The 15,011-nt window shown below is 39.3% G+C and overlaps 1 protein-coding gene across 7 annotated transcripts in view; it reads left to right on the top strand.

Annotated features, from left to right (window-relative positions):
- Positions 1-15,011, top strand: part of OPHN1 (oligophrenin 1) — a 560,542-nt gene that overhangs the window by 278,999 nt on the left and 266,532 nt on the right. For all 7 annotated transcript variants that reach the window (XR_002340743.1, XM_021080299.1, XM_021080302.1 and 4 more), the window contains one exon: positions 9,080-9,181. Coding sequence is in view for 6 of the 7 variants with exons in the window: in XM_021080299.1 (XP_020935958.1) it covers positions 9,080-9,181 (102 nt within the window). In the remaining variant the exon portion in view is untranslated. The remainder of the gene's footprint in view (positions 1-9,079; positions 9,182-15,011) is intronic.

The raw sequence follows: 15,011 nt of genomic DNA, 5'->3' as shown, positions 1-15,011 counted from the left end.
TGGGGGTTCCCTTATAATTAACACTTTGCTTTTTCTCTTGCTGCCTTTAGAATCCTCTCTTTATCTTTAAATTTTGCCATGTTTATTATAATATGTCTTGGTGTGGGCCTGTTTGAGTCCAATTAGTTTTGGGCCCTCTGTGCTTCCTTTATCTTGATACCTATTTTCTTTAGATTTGGAAAGTTCTCAGACATATTTTCTTCAAATATATTTTCAATCCTCTTTTCTTTTGTTTCTTCTTCTGGAAATCCTATTATGCATTCATTTGGTTTTCTGTCTGCTGTCCTGACTGGGTGATTTCCACTGTTCTCTCTTCCAAGTCACTAATTTGTTCTCTGCATTATTCATTCTGCTCTTTAGTGACTTTAGCTTAGTTTGCACCACTGCAAATGAATTTTCTAAATTTTCTTGCTTCCTCCTTATATTTTCTAGTTCCTTTCTAAGGCAATCTGCATTAGTGTTTACATCAGCTCTCAATTACTTCACATATTCACCCTTAACTTCCTTCAGTATTTTCACTATCTCCCTTTTGAACTCAGTGTCTATTAGACTGCAGAAGTCTGTTATATTGTTTGTCCTTCAGATGAGTTCTCCCATTCTTTTAATTGGAAATTGTTCCTGAGCTTCTTCATCTTGCTTTCATTTTTCTTTTTCTTTGAGTTTAGTGAAACCAAACTGTTGTCTTGGAAGGGCTATTCCTATGCAATAACATCTCTTTGTATTTTGTGAGGGGGTACTATTTATTTTTGTCATGGGAGTTTGGACATTTCCTGTCTCTTTCTTCAGTGTGAGCAGGCTGTGCTGAGTGTGTTTCCATGGAGAAGGAAGCAATGGGTAGGGGTAATAATCAGCGCCTGGTTGCTGAGCAATATCAAGGACTTGCAGGAAGGTGGCCCAGGTTACTCCTAGTTGCAGGGCCCTGGTAAGTTGTAATGAGCCTTAGGCAGATTCAGGAACTGCCCAGAGCATTTGGCAGTGTCAGTGGCAGAATGTGTGAGTTCCTAGGGGAGTGAGAGCAACAACAGGTGGTGTTCAGTCATGATGCCCTCCTTTGTGGTGCCCTCTGAGGTGACTGGGGTTGCGTGTGGTGCCTGATCACAGACCCCTAGTGATGGTGAGCCACACCCACCTCTGGAGTCAGAGATAACTGCAGTGGTTTGCCCTCATCACATGTAGCACCATGCTCTGCTTAGCCCATGCAGGAGGTTCAACAAAGTTTGCTCCTAGTTGAACAGTCTTGGCAAGTGACAGTGTTTTTTTTTTTTTTTTTTTATTTTCCCACTGTACAGCAAGGGGGTCAGGTCATCCTTAGATGTATACATTGCAGTTACAGTTTTTTCCCCCACCCTTTCTTCTGTTGCGACATGAGTATCTAGACATAGTTCTCAATGCTATTCAGCAGGATCTCCTTATAAATCTATTCTAGGTTGTGTCTGATAAGCCCAGTGTTTATGTGGGTACTGCCAGGAGTGTTTGGCAGTGGTGGCAGCAGGGCAGGTATGTTCCTAGGGAAGTGAAAACAACAACAGTTGGTGTTTGGTCACAGTGCCCTCCTCTGTAATGCTCTCTGAGGTGATTGGGTCCGCATGTGATTCCTGTTCTTGGACCCCTAGGGGTGGCATGCCACACCAACCTCTGGAGTGAGCAATAACTGTGGTGGTTTGACCCTACCACCTGACCATGCCAGAAGCACTCCATCCTGCTCAGCCCACACAGGCAGTTCTGCAAAGGCTGCTCCTAGTTGCAGGGTCCTGGGAAGTGACAGTGATTGAGTTTGTGGTCACTTCCCAGAGCATTTTGTGGTGGCAGCAGCAAGGTGGGTGTATTTCCAGGGATGTAAGAGCAAAAATGGGTGGTGTTTGGTCACAATGCCCTCCTCTGTGGTGCCCTCTGAGGTGATTGGGGCTGCAAGTGGTGCCTGTTCATAGACCCCTAGTGGTGGCAGGCCATGCCCACCTCTGGAGTCAGAGATAACTACAGAGGTTGCCCCCACCACCTGTAGACCATGCCAGAAGCACCCCATTCCACTAAGACCATGGAAGAGGTGCTGCACAGGCCGCTCCTAGTTGCTGGGTCCTGGGAAGTGACAATGTTCAAGCCTGTGGGTCCTGCCCAGAGCTTTTGGCAGTGGCAGCAATATGCCGGGTGTGTTCCCAGGGCAGTGAGAGCAACAATGGGTAGTGCTTGGTTGCAGTGCCTTTTCTGTTGCCATCCTGTGAGGTGACTGGGGCCCACGTGGAGCCTGTTCACAGACCCCTAGTGGTGGCAGGCCGTGCCTCCCTCTGGTTTCTGAGATGACCGCTGCGGTTTGTCCCCAGTGCCTATAGGTCACACAATAGGCACCATGTTGTGCTTAACCCCCTGCTGCCCTTAGCCCACACAAGAGGTGCCTAGCCACTCATAGCCTGCACAAAAAGTGCCCAGTCTTCTGTAGCCTGAGCAAGTGGCCTCTCGCCACCTGTAGCCTGTGCCAGAGGGGCCCTACCCTCTGAGAGCCTGTGTGTGTGTAGGGAGATTCCTATGGCAGTCCACCCCTCTTCCTCTTGCCCTCCCTAACAATGGTGCTTTGCTTCTTTTGGGCCCAGACCTCCTCCTGGGTTTACTTGGCTGTGGTATTCCACTCACCAGCCCATGGTACACTACTCCCCAGCCCCTCAGTCTTTCTCCACACAGCCAACCTTAGTCAGCTCCCTGGCACTGACCTCCAGAGCCTGAGTCTTATCTCCCAGCCCCTGCTCGAGAATCTCAGGCTGTGGTATCCTGGTGGTGCAGATGGTCTGTGCAGCTCTCACTCTGCTTTGCCCTCCTCAATCCAGCTGCTGGTTTTTCTCTCCAACTTTGAGGTGCTTCTGTCTTGGCTGATCTCCCAGTTGGTTAGGTGGCTTCCCAGGATGTGGGTTCATTCTCATGAATGTTAGTTATGTCCTGATTCCTTTTCTCTCTCTCTCTTTTTCTTCTGTTCTGCCCAGTATGTCAAAGGTTTCTTGCCCCTTTTGGAGGTTTAAGTTCTTCTGCGAGCACTCAGTAGATGTTCTGTGAGAATAATTCTACATTTAGATGTTTTTTTAATGTGTTTGTGGGAGAAGGTGAGCAGATGTCTTACTCCTCTGCCATCTTGATACTCCTAAATCATATTTCTATATGCTATTAGTGAATAATCTGAAAATTAAATTTAGGAACCAGTCCCATTTACAGTATCATCTAATAAATTAAAGTACTGAGGCATAAAATAAAAAATATAAGTACAAGATTTGTACACTAAAAAGTGCACAGCATCACATGAAGAAATTAAGGAGGACTTAAATAATTAGAAAGACATTCCATGTTCATGAATTGGAAGACTTCTAAGACTACCAGGGTGGTAATAGAAAAGTGATCTACAGATTCAATGTAAATCTCTAGCAAAATATCAGCTGAGTATTTTTCACAAATTGATGTGTTAACTGTAAAATCTGCATCAAAAGAACCAAATGGAAAAGGAAGTCTTCAAAAAAATTCACAATTTTTAATTTTAAAATTTACCACAAATATATCATCAACATAATGTGGTGCTGACATAAACACATTGATTAATATAATAGAACTGACAATCTGAAAATAAAAGTACACATTTATAGTCAATTGATAATTGACAAGGATGCCAAAACAATTTAATGGGGAAGAATAGTTTTTTGAACAGTGATGCTAGGACTACTGGATATCTTAACAGAAAATAATGAAGTTAGAGCCCTACATTATACCACATAAAAAAATTAAAACTGAAAATTATAAAACACTTAGAAGACAACATATGTATAATTTTTCATGACCTTACATCAGGCAATAGTTTCTGAGATATGACATCAAAACCACAAGTAACTAAAAAAAAAAACAAAAACCAAAAAATAGGCCAATTAGACTTCAGAAATTTAAAAATGCTTATTTCTCAAAGGACACTACCAAGAACGTGTCAAGGCAGGAGTTCCCACTGTGGCTCAGTAGGTTAATGATCCAGCTTGTCTCTCTGGAGGCACTAGTTCATTCCTTGGCCTGACACAGTGGGTTAAGGTTCTGGCCTTGCCACAGCTGTGACATAGATTGCAGCTCTGGCTCAGATTTGATCCCTGGCCTTGGCACTTCCATATGCCATGGGGGCAGCTGAAAAATAAAAATAAAAATAAGTGCCAAGACAACCGCAAGAAAGGGATAACATACTTGCACATCTAGTATTGTGTATATAATGAATTCTTGTAACTCAAATTATAGAGATAAAACCCAATATTAAAATGGGGAAAATAATTAAATAAACATTTTTCTAACGAATATATAGTTGACTCTTGAACAAGTTGGGTTTGAGCTGCACAGATCCACTTGTACGTGGATTTTTTTCAATAGTTATTTTCAGTATTACAACACTACATAATCTGTGATTAGTGAAACTACAGATGCAGAACCATGGATATGGTGAAATCATGTATATGGAGGTGGACTATTAATTGATACACAGGTTTGTTTGTTGTCCCTAACCCCCAAGTTGTTCAATGGTCAACTGTATCTGCAAAGGGTCAATAAACATACAAAAATAAATTTCATATCATTAGTATTAGGGAAATGCAAGTCAAACTACAGTGAATGCAACTTCACATCCGCTGAGTTTGATATAGTCAAAAAAGTGTCAGTGAATATGTGGAGAAGTTGGAACTCTCATTCATTGCTGCGGGTAATGTAAAATGATACACCTAATTTGGAAAATAGTTTTGTTGTTCCTCAAAAAATTAAAAACAGAGTTGCCCAAATGATCCAGCAATTTCACTCTTATGTATATGCTCAAAAGAATTGAAAGCATTACCACATAGACTCTCGTATGTGGCTATTCATAGTAGCATTATTCATAACTGTCCCCAAATGAATATAACCCTAATGTCCATCAGTGAAGTTATTCATAACGAAAATGTGGTGTATCCAAATATTCTAATGTTATTTGGCCATAAAAAAATGAAGTACTGTTACATGATACAACAGAGATGAACTTTGATTCTAAGTGTAGGAAGACCGTCACAAAAGGCCACATATTGTATGATTCAATTTATATTCAATGTCTAGAATAGACAAATTCATAGAGATAAAATGTTAATTGTGGTTATGGAGGAGAGGGAGGGGAGAATGGGGGTTGGTTACTAATAAGTATGGAGGTTTTTTTTGAGTTGATGGAAATATTCTGGAATCAGATAGTGTTGGATGTTTGCACAATTTCATGAATATGCTAAAAACCACTGCAGTATCCACTTTTAAATGGTGAATTTTTTTTTATTTTCCCTGACGCATGAATTTTATCTTAGCCTTTATTTTAAAAATGGAAGTGGAAGAGAAAGTGACCTACACAACTTTATCTATTCCTAGATAAGTCACTGACATTTTCTGGATCCCATGCTTTCTTCAAACAGCTGCCACTTTATATAGATCCAACTTCTGGAGGAAGAGTTTCCCCTACCTATCTTTTGTGTGAGAGTCTCTGTTTCCTGTGTTTTGGTAACTGAGTTGGTGCTAAGGCTACATACAAGGCACTTTCGTTATTTAAAAGCCTCCCGAGTGTAATTCCTTTCAAGATCATCTGTGTTTGATTTGACTATGTGGAATAAATCAGACCTGTGAATTATCTGACCTTGGACAATTCACCTTTTATGTACCTTAATTTACTTTAACATATCTACTTCTCAGAGTTGTGAAGACTAAACAAAATTGGATTTTAAGTACCTAGCATATTGTCTGGCCTGATGTAGGCCTCAGTTAATGTTAGCTTCCTCTATTACTTTTTTCTCTCTGGTAAAAACACATTCCTTACAGATCAGAAGTCACTCAGCCCTGTCCTGGCTTTCTGTTCAGCAATGGATTGCCTCTAGAAATAAACCATGGGTCAGGTATTTATTTTTTTCTTTTTGTCAGTGTGTTTCCTGCTGTGCCTTTTCTAATACTTGGCATATTGTGGGTGTTCAGTGAGTTTGGATATCCTATGTGACGACACAAGCCTTTTTACTTATTTTCCCAACATAGTGCTGAGAGGATTGCACAATTTCAGTATTAGTTTCTGAAAACTAGCATTGTTAGTGCTCATTTGAGGCTGTATGATATCTAGTTGTGCTGAGGGGCAGAGAGTTTAATTAAATTTCACACTTGAGAGTGATGGCTGAATCCTCAATCCTTCATAAAACTTTTCAACTCTCTCTCTCCTTTTTTTTTTTTTTTTTGCTGCACCCACAACATATGGAAGTTCATGGGCCAGGGATCAAATCTGAGCCAAAGGGGAGACATATGCTGCAGCTGAAAGCAACACCAGATCCTTTAACCCACTGAGTTGGTCTGGGGATTGAACCCATACCTCTGAAGTGACCCAAGCTGCTATAGTTAGATTCTTAACCCACTGTACCACAGCCAGAACTCCCGAGTTTTTCAACTCTTGAATTTTCAGTTAAACTTTTCAGGATTTTTTCCTCATCTTTAGCATCATCTTTTAGTATGCAGTACATAAATAAATAAAAAATAGCAAATACCTCATCATTCACAGAGGCAGTCTTAAGTTCCAGTTGCCTTGGAAGTGTATTACTTATTGTTAGGCTGTTTAAGTGAATTGTAGATTAACCTTTTAAAGGCATATTCACTGTTCACTATTGTGTTCCTTCTTTCTCCTTTACAAAAAATGAATGAGTAGTTAATTCATGTGAAAAATATTGTGTAGAAGAAAAAGTAACTAGCATACAAGTGCCATTCTCTGATTAGCAGCTGCCAGAGCCTTTATCTACACCAGTAGGTACTGCCTTTTGTGTAGGTGGAATTGTTCAAGGTTGTATTTTAGGGTGTCGAAACTGCCAAGACCAATGCAAAAGTAAATTCTCTCTTGCTTTTTTTTCCATCCCAGGGACTAGAGAGATTGGCTATATGAAACCTGACACTGTTGTTCATTCTTATTCCTGAAGAGACTGAATTAAAACTGTAGACATCTTCATTCCGTGACAGTTTATATAAACTGTCACTGTATGCAGATGACATGATACTATATATAGAAAACCCTAAGGAATCAACCCAAAAAATACTTGAACTGATCAACAAATTCAGCAAAGTAGCAGGATATAAGATTAACATTCAGAAATGAGTCATATTTCTGTATACTAACAATGAAATATAAGAAAAGGAATACAAAAATACAATACCTTTTAAAATTGCACCCCCAAACATCAAATACCTCGGAATACACCCTACCAAGGAGCTAAAGCATTTATATGCCAAGAATATAAAACAATAATCAAGGAAATTAAAGAAGATGTAGAGAAATGGAAAGATATTTCATGCTCCTGGGTTGCAAAAGTTAATATTTTAAAAAATGGTGATACTACACAAAGTGATCTAGAGATTCAATGTAATCCCTATCAAATTACCCATGACATTTTTCACAGAACTAGAACAAACAATCCAAAAATTCACATGGAACCACAAAAGGCCCCGAATTGCCAAAGCAATCCTGAGAAACAAAAACCAAGCAGGGGGCATAACTCTCCCAGACTTCAGGCAATATTACAAAGCCACATTCTTCAAGGACAGTGTGGTATTGGTACCAAAACAGACATACAGACCAGTGGAACAGAATAGAGAACCCAGAAATAAACCCAGGCACCTATGGTCAATTAATCTTTGACAACAGAGGCAGAAACATAAAATGGGAAAAAGATAGTCTCTTCAGCAAGTATTGCTGGGAAACCTGGACAGCTGCATGCAAATCAATGAAACTAGAACACACCCTCACACCATGCATGAAAATAAACTCAAACTGGCTTAAAGACTTAACTATAAGGCAAGACACCATCAAACTCCTGGAAGAGAATATAGGCAAGACATTCTCTGACATCAACCTTACAAATGTTTTCTCAGGTCATTCTCCCAAAGCAATAGAGATAAGAGCAAAAATAAACCAATGGGACCTAATCAAACTGACAAGCTTTTGCACAGCAAAGGAAACCCAAAAGAAAACAGACAATTTACAGAATGGGAGAAAATAGTTTCAAATGATGCAACTGACAGGGGCATAATCTCTAAAATGTAGAAGCAATTTATACAACTCAACATCAAAAAAGCCAACAACCCAATGGAAAAATGAGTAAAAGGCCTGAATAGACAATTCTCCAAGGAAGATATACAGATGGCCAACAAGCACATGAAAAAATGCTCAACATCCTCGATTATTAGGGAAATGCAAATCAAAACTACCACGAGATACCATCTCACACCAGTCAGAATGGCCATCACGAATAAGTCCACAAATAACAAATGCTGGAGCAGGTGTGGAGAAAAGGGAACCCTCCTGCACTGTTGGTGGGAATGTAACCTGGTACAGCCACTATGGAGAACATTTTGGAGGTACCTTAGAAAACTATACACAGAACTACCATATGACCCAGCAACCCCACTCTTGGGCATATATCCGGACAAAACTTTCCTTGAAAAAAGGAAAGTTTTCCCACGTGTTCATTGCAGCTGTATTCACAATAGCCAAGACTTGGAAACAACCCAAAAGGCCATTGGCAGATGATTGGATTAGGAAGAGGTGGTATATATACACAATGGAATACTACTCAACCATAAAAAGCAACAGAATAATACCATTTGCAGCAACATGGATGGAACTAGAGACTCTCATCCTGAGTGAAGTAAGTCAGAAAAAGAAAGACAAATACCATATGATATCACTTATATCTGGAACTTAATATACTGCACAAATAAACCTTTCCACAGAAAAGAAAATCATAGACTTGGAGAATAGACTTGTAATTTCCTAGGGGGAGGGGGAGGGAGTGGGATGTATTGGGAGCTTGGAGTTAATGGATGCAAACTATTGCTTTTGGAATGGATGAGTAATGAGTTCCTTCTGTGTAGCACTGAGAACTATGTCTAATCACTTATGATGGAGCATGATAATGGGAGAAAAAAGAGGGTATACATGTATGTGTGACTGGGTCACTATGTTGTACGTTAGAAAAAAAATTGTTTTGGGGAAATAACAATAAAAAAGACCTGTAGACATCTTAATCTGTGCCTTCTCTTCCATATATAGGAGCGGAAAAAGAAATTTGAAAAGGATGGTGAGAGATTTTATTCCTTGCTGGATCGGCATTTACATCTATCTTCCAAAAAGAAAGAATCCCAGTTACAAGAGGTATGTTAAAAAATCCTAAGCCTCTTTTCCCTTGCCAGCCCTGCCTTGGTAATAGTGGCAGCTTCTGTTACAAGGCTTTTCTCATACTCTACCTCAGTAGGGGACCCATGCATAATAGTTTTGCTTACTGATTAAGTCATGGCCAGGGACTCAGGAGCCTTGAGTTCTCAGGCCAGCTCCTCCACAAACTCATAGTTTGATTTTGGATTAGATATTTCTTTCTTGGCCTCATTTTCTCCATCAAAGGGAGAGTGGTACTCAAAGATCTCTAGAGTCCCTTTTAGCTCCAAGTTTCTGATTCCAGCTTTTTTTCCCTGATATTTTCCTACATTAGAAGTTTTTTTGTTTGTTTTTGGGTTGTTTTATTTATTTTTTTTGTTTTTTTTTAATTTGTTTTTTGCCTTTCCCTCTTTCTTATATTTATTTATTTCTTATTACTCAAATGAATTTATCACATCTGTAGTAATATAATGATTATAACAATCCAACTTCACAGGATTTCCATCCCATAACCCAAGCACATCACCCCACCCACCCCCAAACTGTCTCCTCTGGAGACCATAAGGTTTTCAATTTCTGTGAGTCAGCATCTGTTCTGCAAAGAAGTTCAGTCTGTCCTTTTTTCAGCTTCCACATGTCAGTGAAAGCATTTGATGTTGGTGTCTCATTGAATGGCTGACTTCACTTAGTATGATAATTTCTAGGTCCATCCATGTTGCTAAAAATGCTGGTATTTCGTTCATTTTAATGGCTGAGTAATATTCCGTTGTGTATATGTACCACATCTTCTGGATCCACTCCTCTGTCTATGGACATTTAGGTTGTTTCCATGTCTTGGATATTGCAAATAGTGCTGCAATGAACAGTGGAGTACATGTGTCTTTGCGAGTCATGGTTTTCTCTGGATAGATGCCCAGGAGTGGGATTACTGGATCAAATGGTAGTTCTATGTTTAGTTTTCTGAGGAATCTCCATACTGCTTTCCACAGTGGTTGCACCACTTTACATTCCCACCAACAGTGTCATAGAGTTCCTTTTTCTCCACACCCTCTCCAGCACTTATTGTTTGTAGACTTTTGGATGATGGCCATTCTGCTGGTGTAAGGTGGTACCTCATAGTGGTTTTGACTTGCATTTCTCTAATAATGAGTGATGTTGAACATCTTTTCATGTGTTTTTTGGCCATCTGTATGTCTTCTTTGGAGAACTGTCTGTTTAGATCTTCTGCCCATTTGTTGATGGGGTTGTTTGTTTTTTGGCATGGAGCTGCAGAAGGTGTTTGTAAATTTTGTAGATCCATCCCTTGTCAGTTGATTCACTTGCAAAGATTTTCTCCCATTCTGTGGGTTGTCTTTTTTGTGTTGTTTTGGGTTTCCTTTGTTGTGCAGAAACTTTGAAGTTTGATTAGGTCCCATTTGTTTATTTTTGTTTTTAGCATCAATACTCTAAAAGGTGGATCTGAGAAGATGTTGCTGTCGTTTATGTCAGAGAGTGTTTGGCCTATGTTTTCCTCTAAGAGTTTTATAGTGTCTGGTCTTATATCTAGGTGTTTAATCCATTTGGAGTTTATTTTTGTTTATGGTGTTAGGGAGTTTTGTAATTTCATTCTTGGTTTTCCTTTTTGATCCTGCACTGGGACTACAGCTTACATGGAACTTCCATTGACTTCAGTTCAAATGAGCTACTATTCAATGAGTGCCTACCACAGTCCAGGGACTATGCTGGGTGCAAGAAGACTGCAATGTCATTAGTACATACTCCCTGCACTTCTGCAGCTTATAGTTGGGATGCTAAAATGAGAATACATATGACTCTTATACATGTAGAATTTTTTACATAATGTAATGTGTGTGTATTGTCCTTGCAATGATAGGAGAATGTTTGGAGAATAAAATACTTATATCTGGTTGCGGAGAATTGCTTTCATGGAAGAATGTTGTCCTTCCTAGTTTTAGATGGTATTACGAAAATAGGCAAAGTGTTTAACAGATAAATATGGAGAAATGGACCTTTCAAATTGAGGGCAGTGGCCCCAAGGATGTAAACGGTGTTTGGCATATGCTTTGACCAGAATTTGCATTACTATTTCAGGATAGTGAAATACAAGAAAGGATTAGGCAAGTTGTGGTGTAATAAGGCTCAGGAGTTTGTGTTGAATTCTTTTGGCCCTGGAAGACTCATGGAAGTCCTTTCGTTGTGTGAACAACATGAGTAGAATTCTATTTTAGGAATCTCAAACTGACTGAAGTTGTAAGATGAATTAGATCCAGGAGAGTCTGGAAGCAGGGAATCCAGTTTAGGAAGCTATTGCAATGATCTAGGGGAGAAGTTCTTAGTCAGAATAATGGCACTGGAGACATGAAAAAATGAATTAACTTATTAACATTTTTTTGAATGGAAAAATGGATCTATGTGTTGGATGAAAGATTTGGTAAAAGATGGAAATATTGAAGTTTCAAGTATGAAAAAAGATACCCAATTGGATAATTGAATAGACACTAGCTGTGAAGGTTCTTAGAAATCATCTTTTCCAAGGTCACACAGACTGTGACAAAGCTGAAGCTAATCTCCTGATACCTATATAGTGAGTATCTGTCACATAATGTGAAGCATTTGAAGGTGATAAGTCAAGAGCCTCAGTGGTAGATGGAGTTAGTGTTGAAAAGGTGAAGGACTGCATCTCTTCCATAAACTGCAAGGAAGTACTAGTCTGGGGTCTTCTGCCATTTCCCTTTTGCACAATTTTGCTTTCTTTCTTTTCCTCTTATTCTGTGCAAGGGGTCCTATGCAGAAATGAGTTACCATTACTGGCCCAAGACTACTATGCTTAAAAAAGTGTGCTTACAAATTAGCCCTTAGCTGGTGTCTTGGAGCTTGGCTGGTAAACAGTTCCCTACACTGATATAAAAGTTTCCCCAAGTGGTAAAAGTGACTCACTGGGCCTACACTGCCTGTACAAAAAATGTGGTTTATACTAAACACCTTATTTTCCTTAGGGAGTCAAGAAATTTGGTATGTGCTCAACAGAGGGAGCTTGTGTACAGTCACAAAAAAAAAAAACCTAAAGCACTCAGTATCTAATGAGCTTCCCTTGGTCGACAACATTTCGTGTATGTAGTCATAACTTGTTGCTGGAAGAACGAAGTATTTCTTAGGTGACTGCACTAACTCTTGGAAGTTTGCACCAAGCTCTCTATGGACTTCATCCCATGTATCTTCTCTCTTTGCTGATTTTATTTTGTATCCTTTCACAGAAATAAATCTTAGCCATGAGTATGACTATATGTGGAGTCCTTTGAGTACTCCTAGAGAATTACCCAAGCTGTGGGATTAGAATCCTAGATGCAGTCCAAAGTTTATTGTTTAATTTTTTTCATTTTTTTTGTTTTTTTTTTAGGGCCGCACTCACAGCATATGGAGTTTCCCAGGCTAGGGGTCGAATCGGTGCTGTAGCTGCTAACCTATGCCACAGCCATAGCAACTCAGGATCCAAGCCATGTCTGCAACCTACACCACAGCTCACAGCAACACCAGATCTTTAACCTACTGAGCGAGTCCAGGGATCAAACCTGAATCCTCATGGATGTTAGTCAGTTTGGTTTCTGCTGAGCCAAGATGGGAACTTATTCTTTTAGAGGCTTTTGCAATGAAAGCTTTTGGTGTGTCCTAGCAATTTGGTGCTATATGTAGATGTTCCTGGCGGCTTTCCTAATGTACTTGATTTTTTTAAAAAAAATTTATTATAGTTGATTTATAATTTTTTATCAATTTCTGCTGTACAGCAAAGTGACCTAGTTATACATACATACATAATTATACACACACACACACACACACACACACACACACACACACACTTCTTTTTCTCATATTATCTTCTATCATGTTCTACTACAAGTGATTGGATATAGTTCCCTGTACTATGCAGCAGGACCACATTGCTTATCTGTTGTAAATGTAACTCCAAACTCTCAGTGCATCTCACACCCTCCCCCTCACATTTGGCCACCTCACGTCTGTTCTCTATGTCTGTGAGTCTGTTTCTGTTCTGTAGACAGGTTCTTTTGTGCTATATTTTAGATTCCACATATAAGTGATATCATATAGTATTTGTCTTTCTCTTTCTGAATTACTTCACTTAGAATCTATAGTTGCATTAATGTTGCTGCAAATGTCATTATTTTGTTCTTCTTTATGGATGAGTAGTATTCCATTGTGTATATGTGCCACATCTTCTTAATCCATTCATCTGTTAATGGACATTTAGGTCGTTTCCATGTCTTGGCTATTTTGACGAGTGATGCAATGAACATAGGGGTGCATGTATCTTTTTCAAGGAAAGTTTTGTCCGGATATATGCTCAAGAGTGGAATTCCAAGATCATATGGTAGTTCTATATTCACTTTTTTGAGGAAGCTCTATAGTGGTTATACAAATTTACATTCCCACTAACAGTGTAGGAGGATACCCTTCTATTGTCATTATTCTAGGGGGTAGATCAAACAAGATATTGATGAAACTTATATTCAAGAGTGTTCTGCCTATATTTTCCTCTATGAGTTTTATAGTATCTGGCCTTACATTTAGGTCTTTAATCCATTTTTAGTTATTTTTGTGTAATGTGTTAGAGAATGTCCTGATTTGATTCTGTTACATGTAGCTGTCCACTTTTCCCAGCACCACTTTTATTTATTTATTTATTTATTTATTTGTTTTTGTCTTTTTGCCTTTTCTGTGGCTGCACCAGCGGCATATGGAGGTTCCCAGGCTAGGGGTCGAATTGGAGCTGTAGCTGCCAGCCTACACCATGGCCACAGTAATGCAGGATCTGAGCCGCATCTGCAACCCACACCACAGCTCACAGCAACACCAGATCCTTAATCCACTGAGCAAGGTCAGGGATCAAACCCGCAACCTCATGGTTCCTAGTCAGATTCGTTAACCACTGAGCCACGACGGGAACTCCCCAGCACCACTTTTTGAAGAAACTGTCTTCTTTCCTATGTTTGTTTGTGCTTCTTTTGTTACAGATTTGTTGACCATAGGTGCTTGGGTTTATTTCTGGGCTTTGTATCCTGTTCCAGTGATCTATATTTCTGTTTTTGTGCCAGTAGCATACTGTTTTCATTACTGTAGCTTTGTAGTATAGTCTGAAGTCAGGAAATCTGATTTCTCTAGTTGTGTTTTTCTTTTTCAAGATTGCTTTGGCTATTTGCATCTTTTCTGTTTCCATACAAATTTTAAAGTATTTTGTTCTAGTTCTGTGAAGAATGTCCTTGGTAATATGATAGGGATTGCATTGAATTGGTAGATTGCCTTGGGCAGTCAGGTCATTTTGACAATATTGATTCTTCCAGTTTAAGATTTTGGTATATCTTTCCATCCGTTGTGTTGTCTTTGATTTCTTTCATCAGTGTCATGTAATTTTCAGAGAACAGGTCTTTTGTCTCTTTAGGTAGTTTTTTTCCTAGGTATTTTATTCTTAGATGTGTTGGTAATTTCCTAAATTAGGAAATTAGGAAAATCATGAAGCTGCTACATGTCTGGAGGATGTTGTTTATCGAGGGGATATGCTTCTGGAAAAGATACAGAGTGCCCTTGCTGATATTGCGCAGTCACAGCTGAAGACAAGAAGTGGTACCCACAGCCAGTCTCTTCCAGACTCATAGCACCAGTGTACATATCATGTGGCCAAGAAGAGAACTATTTCAGTGCCGTTAAGAATTCTACATCAGATTTAGATGTAAGCCTTATCAATAGTTAGAGAAACATTAAGCACTATGACACATATTATCTTTTTAGCTATTTTTAATAGTCTTCTATTTTCATT

This window comes from Sus scrofa, chromosome X (genome assembly GCF_000003025.6).
Source record: "Sus scrofa isolate TJ Tabasco breed Duroc chromosome X, Sscrofa11.1, whole genome shotgun sequence".
NCBI lineage: Eukaryota > Metazoa > Chordata > Mammalia > Artiodactyla > Suidae > Sus > Sus scrofa.
This window is presented reverse-complemented; position numbering and strand designations above follow the sequence as displayed.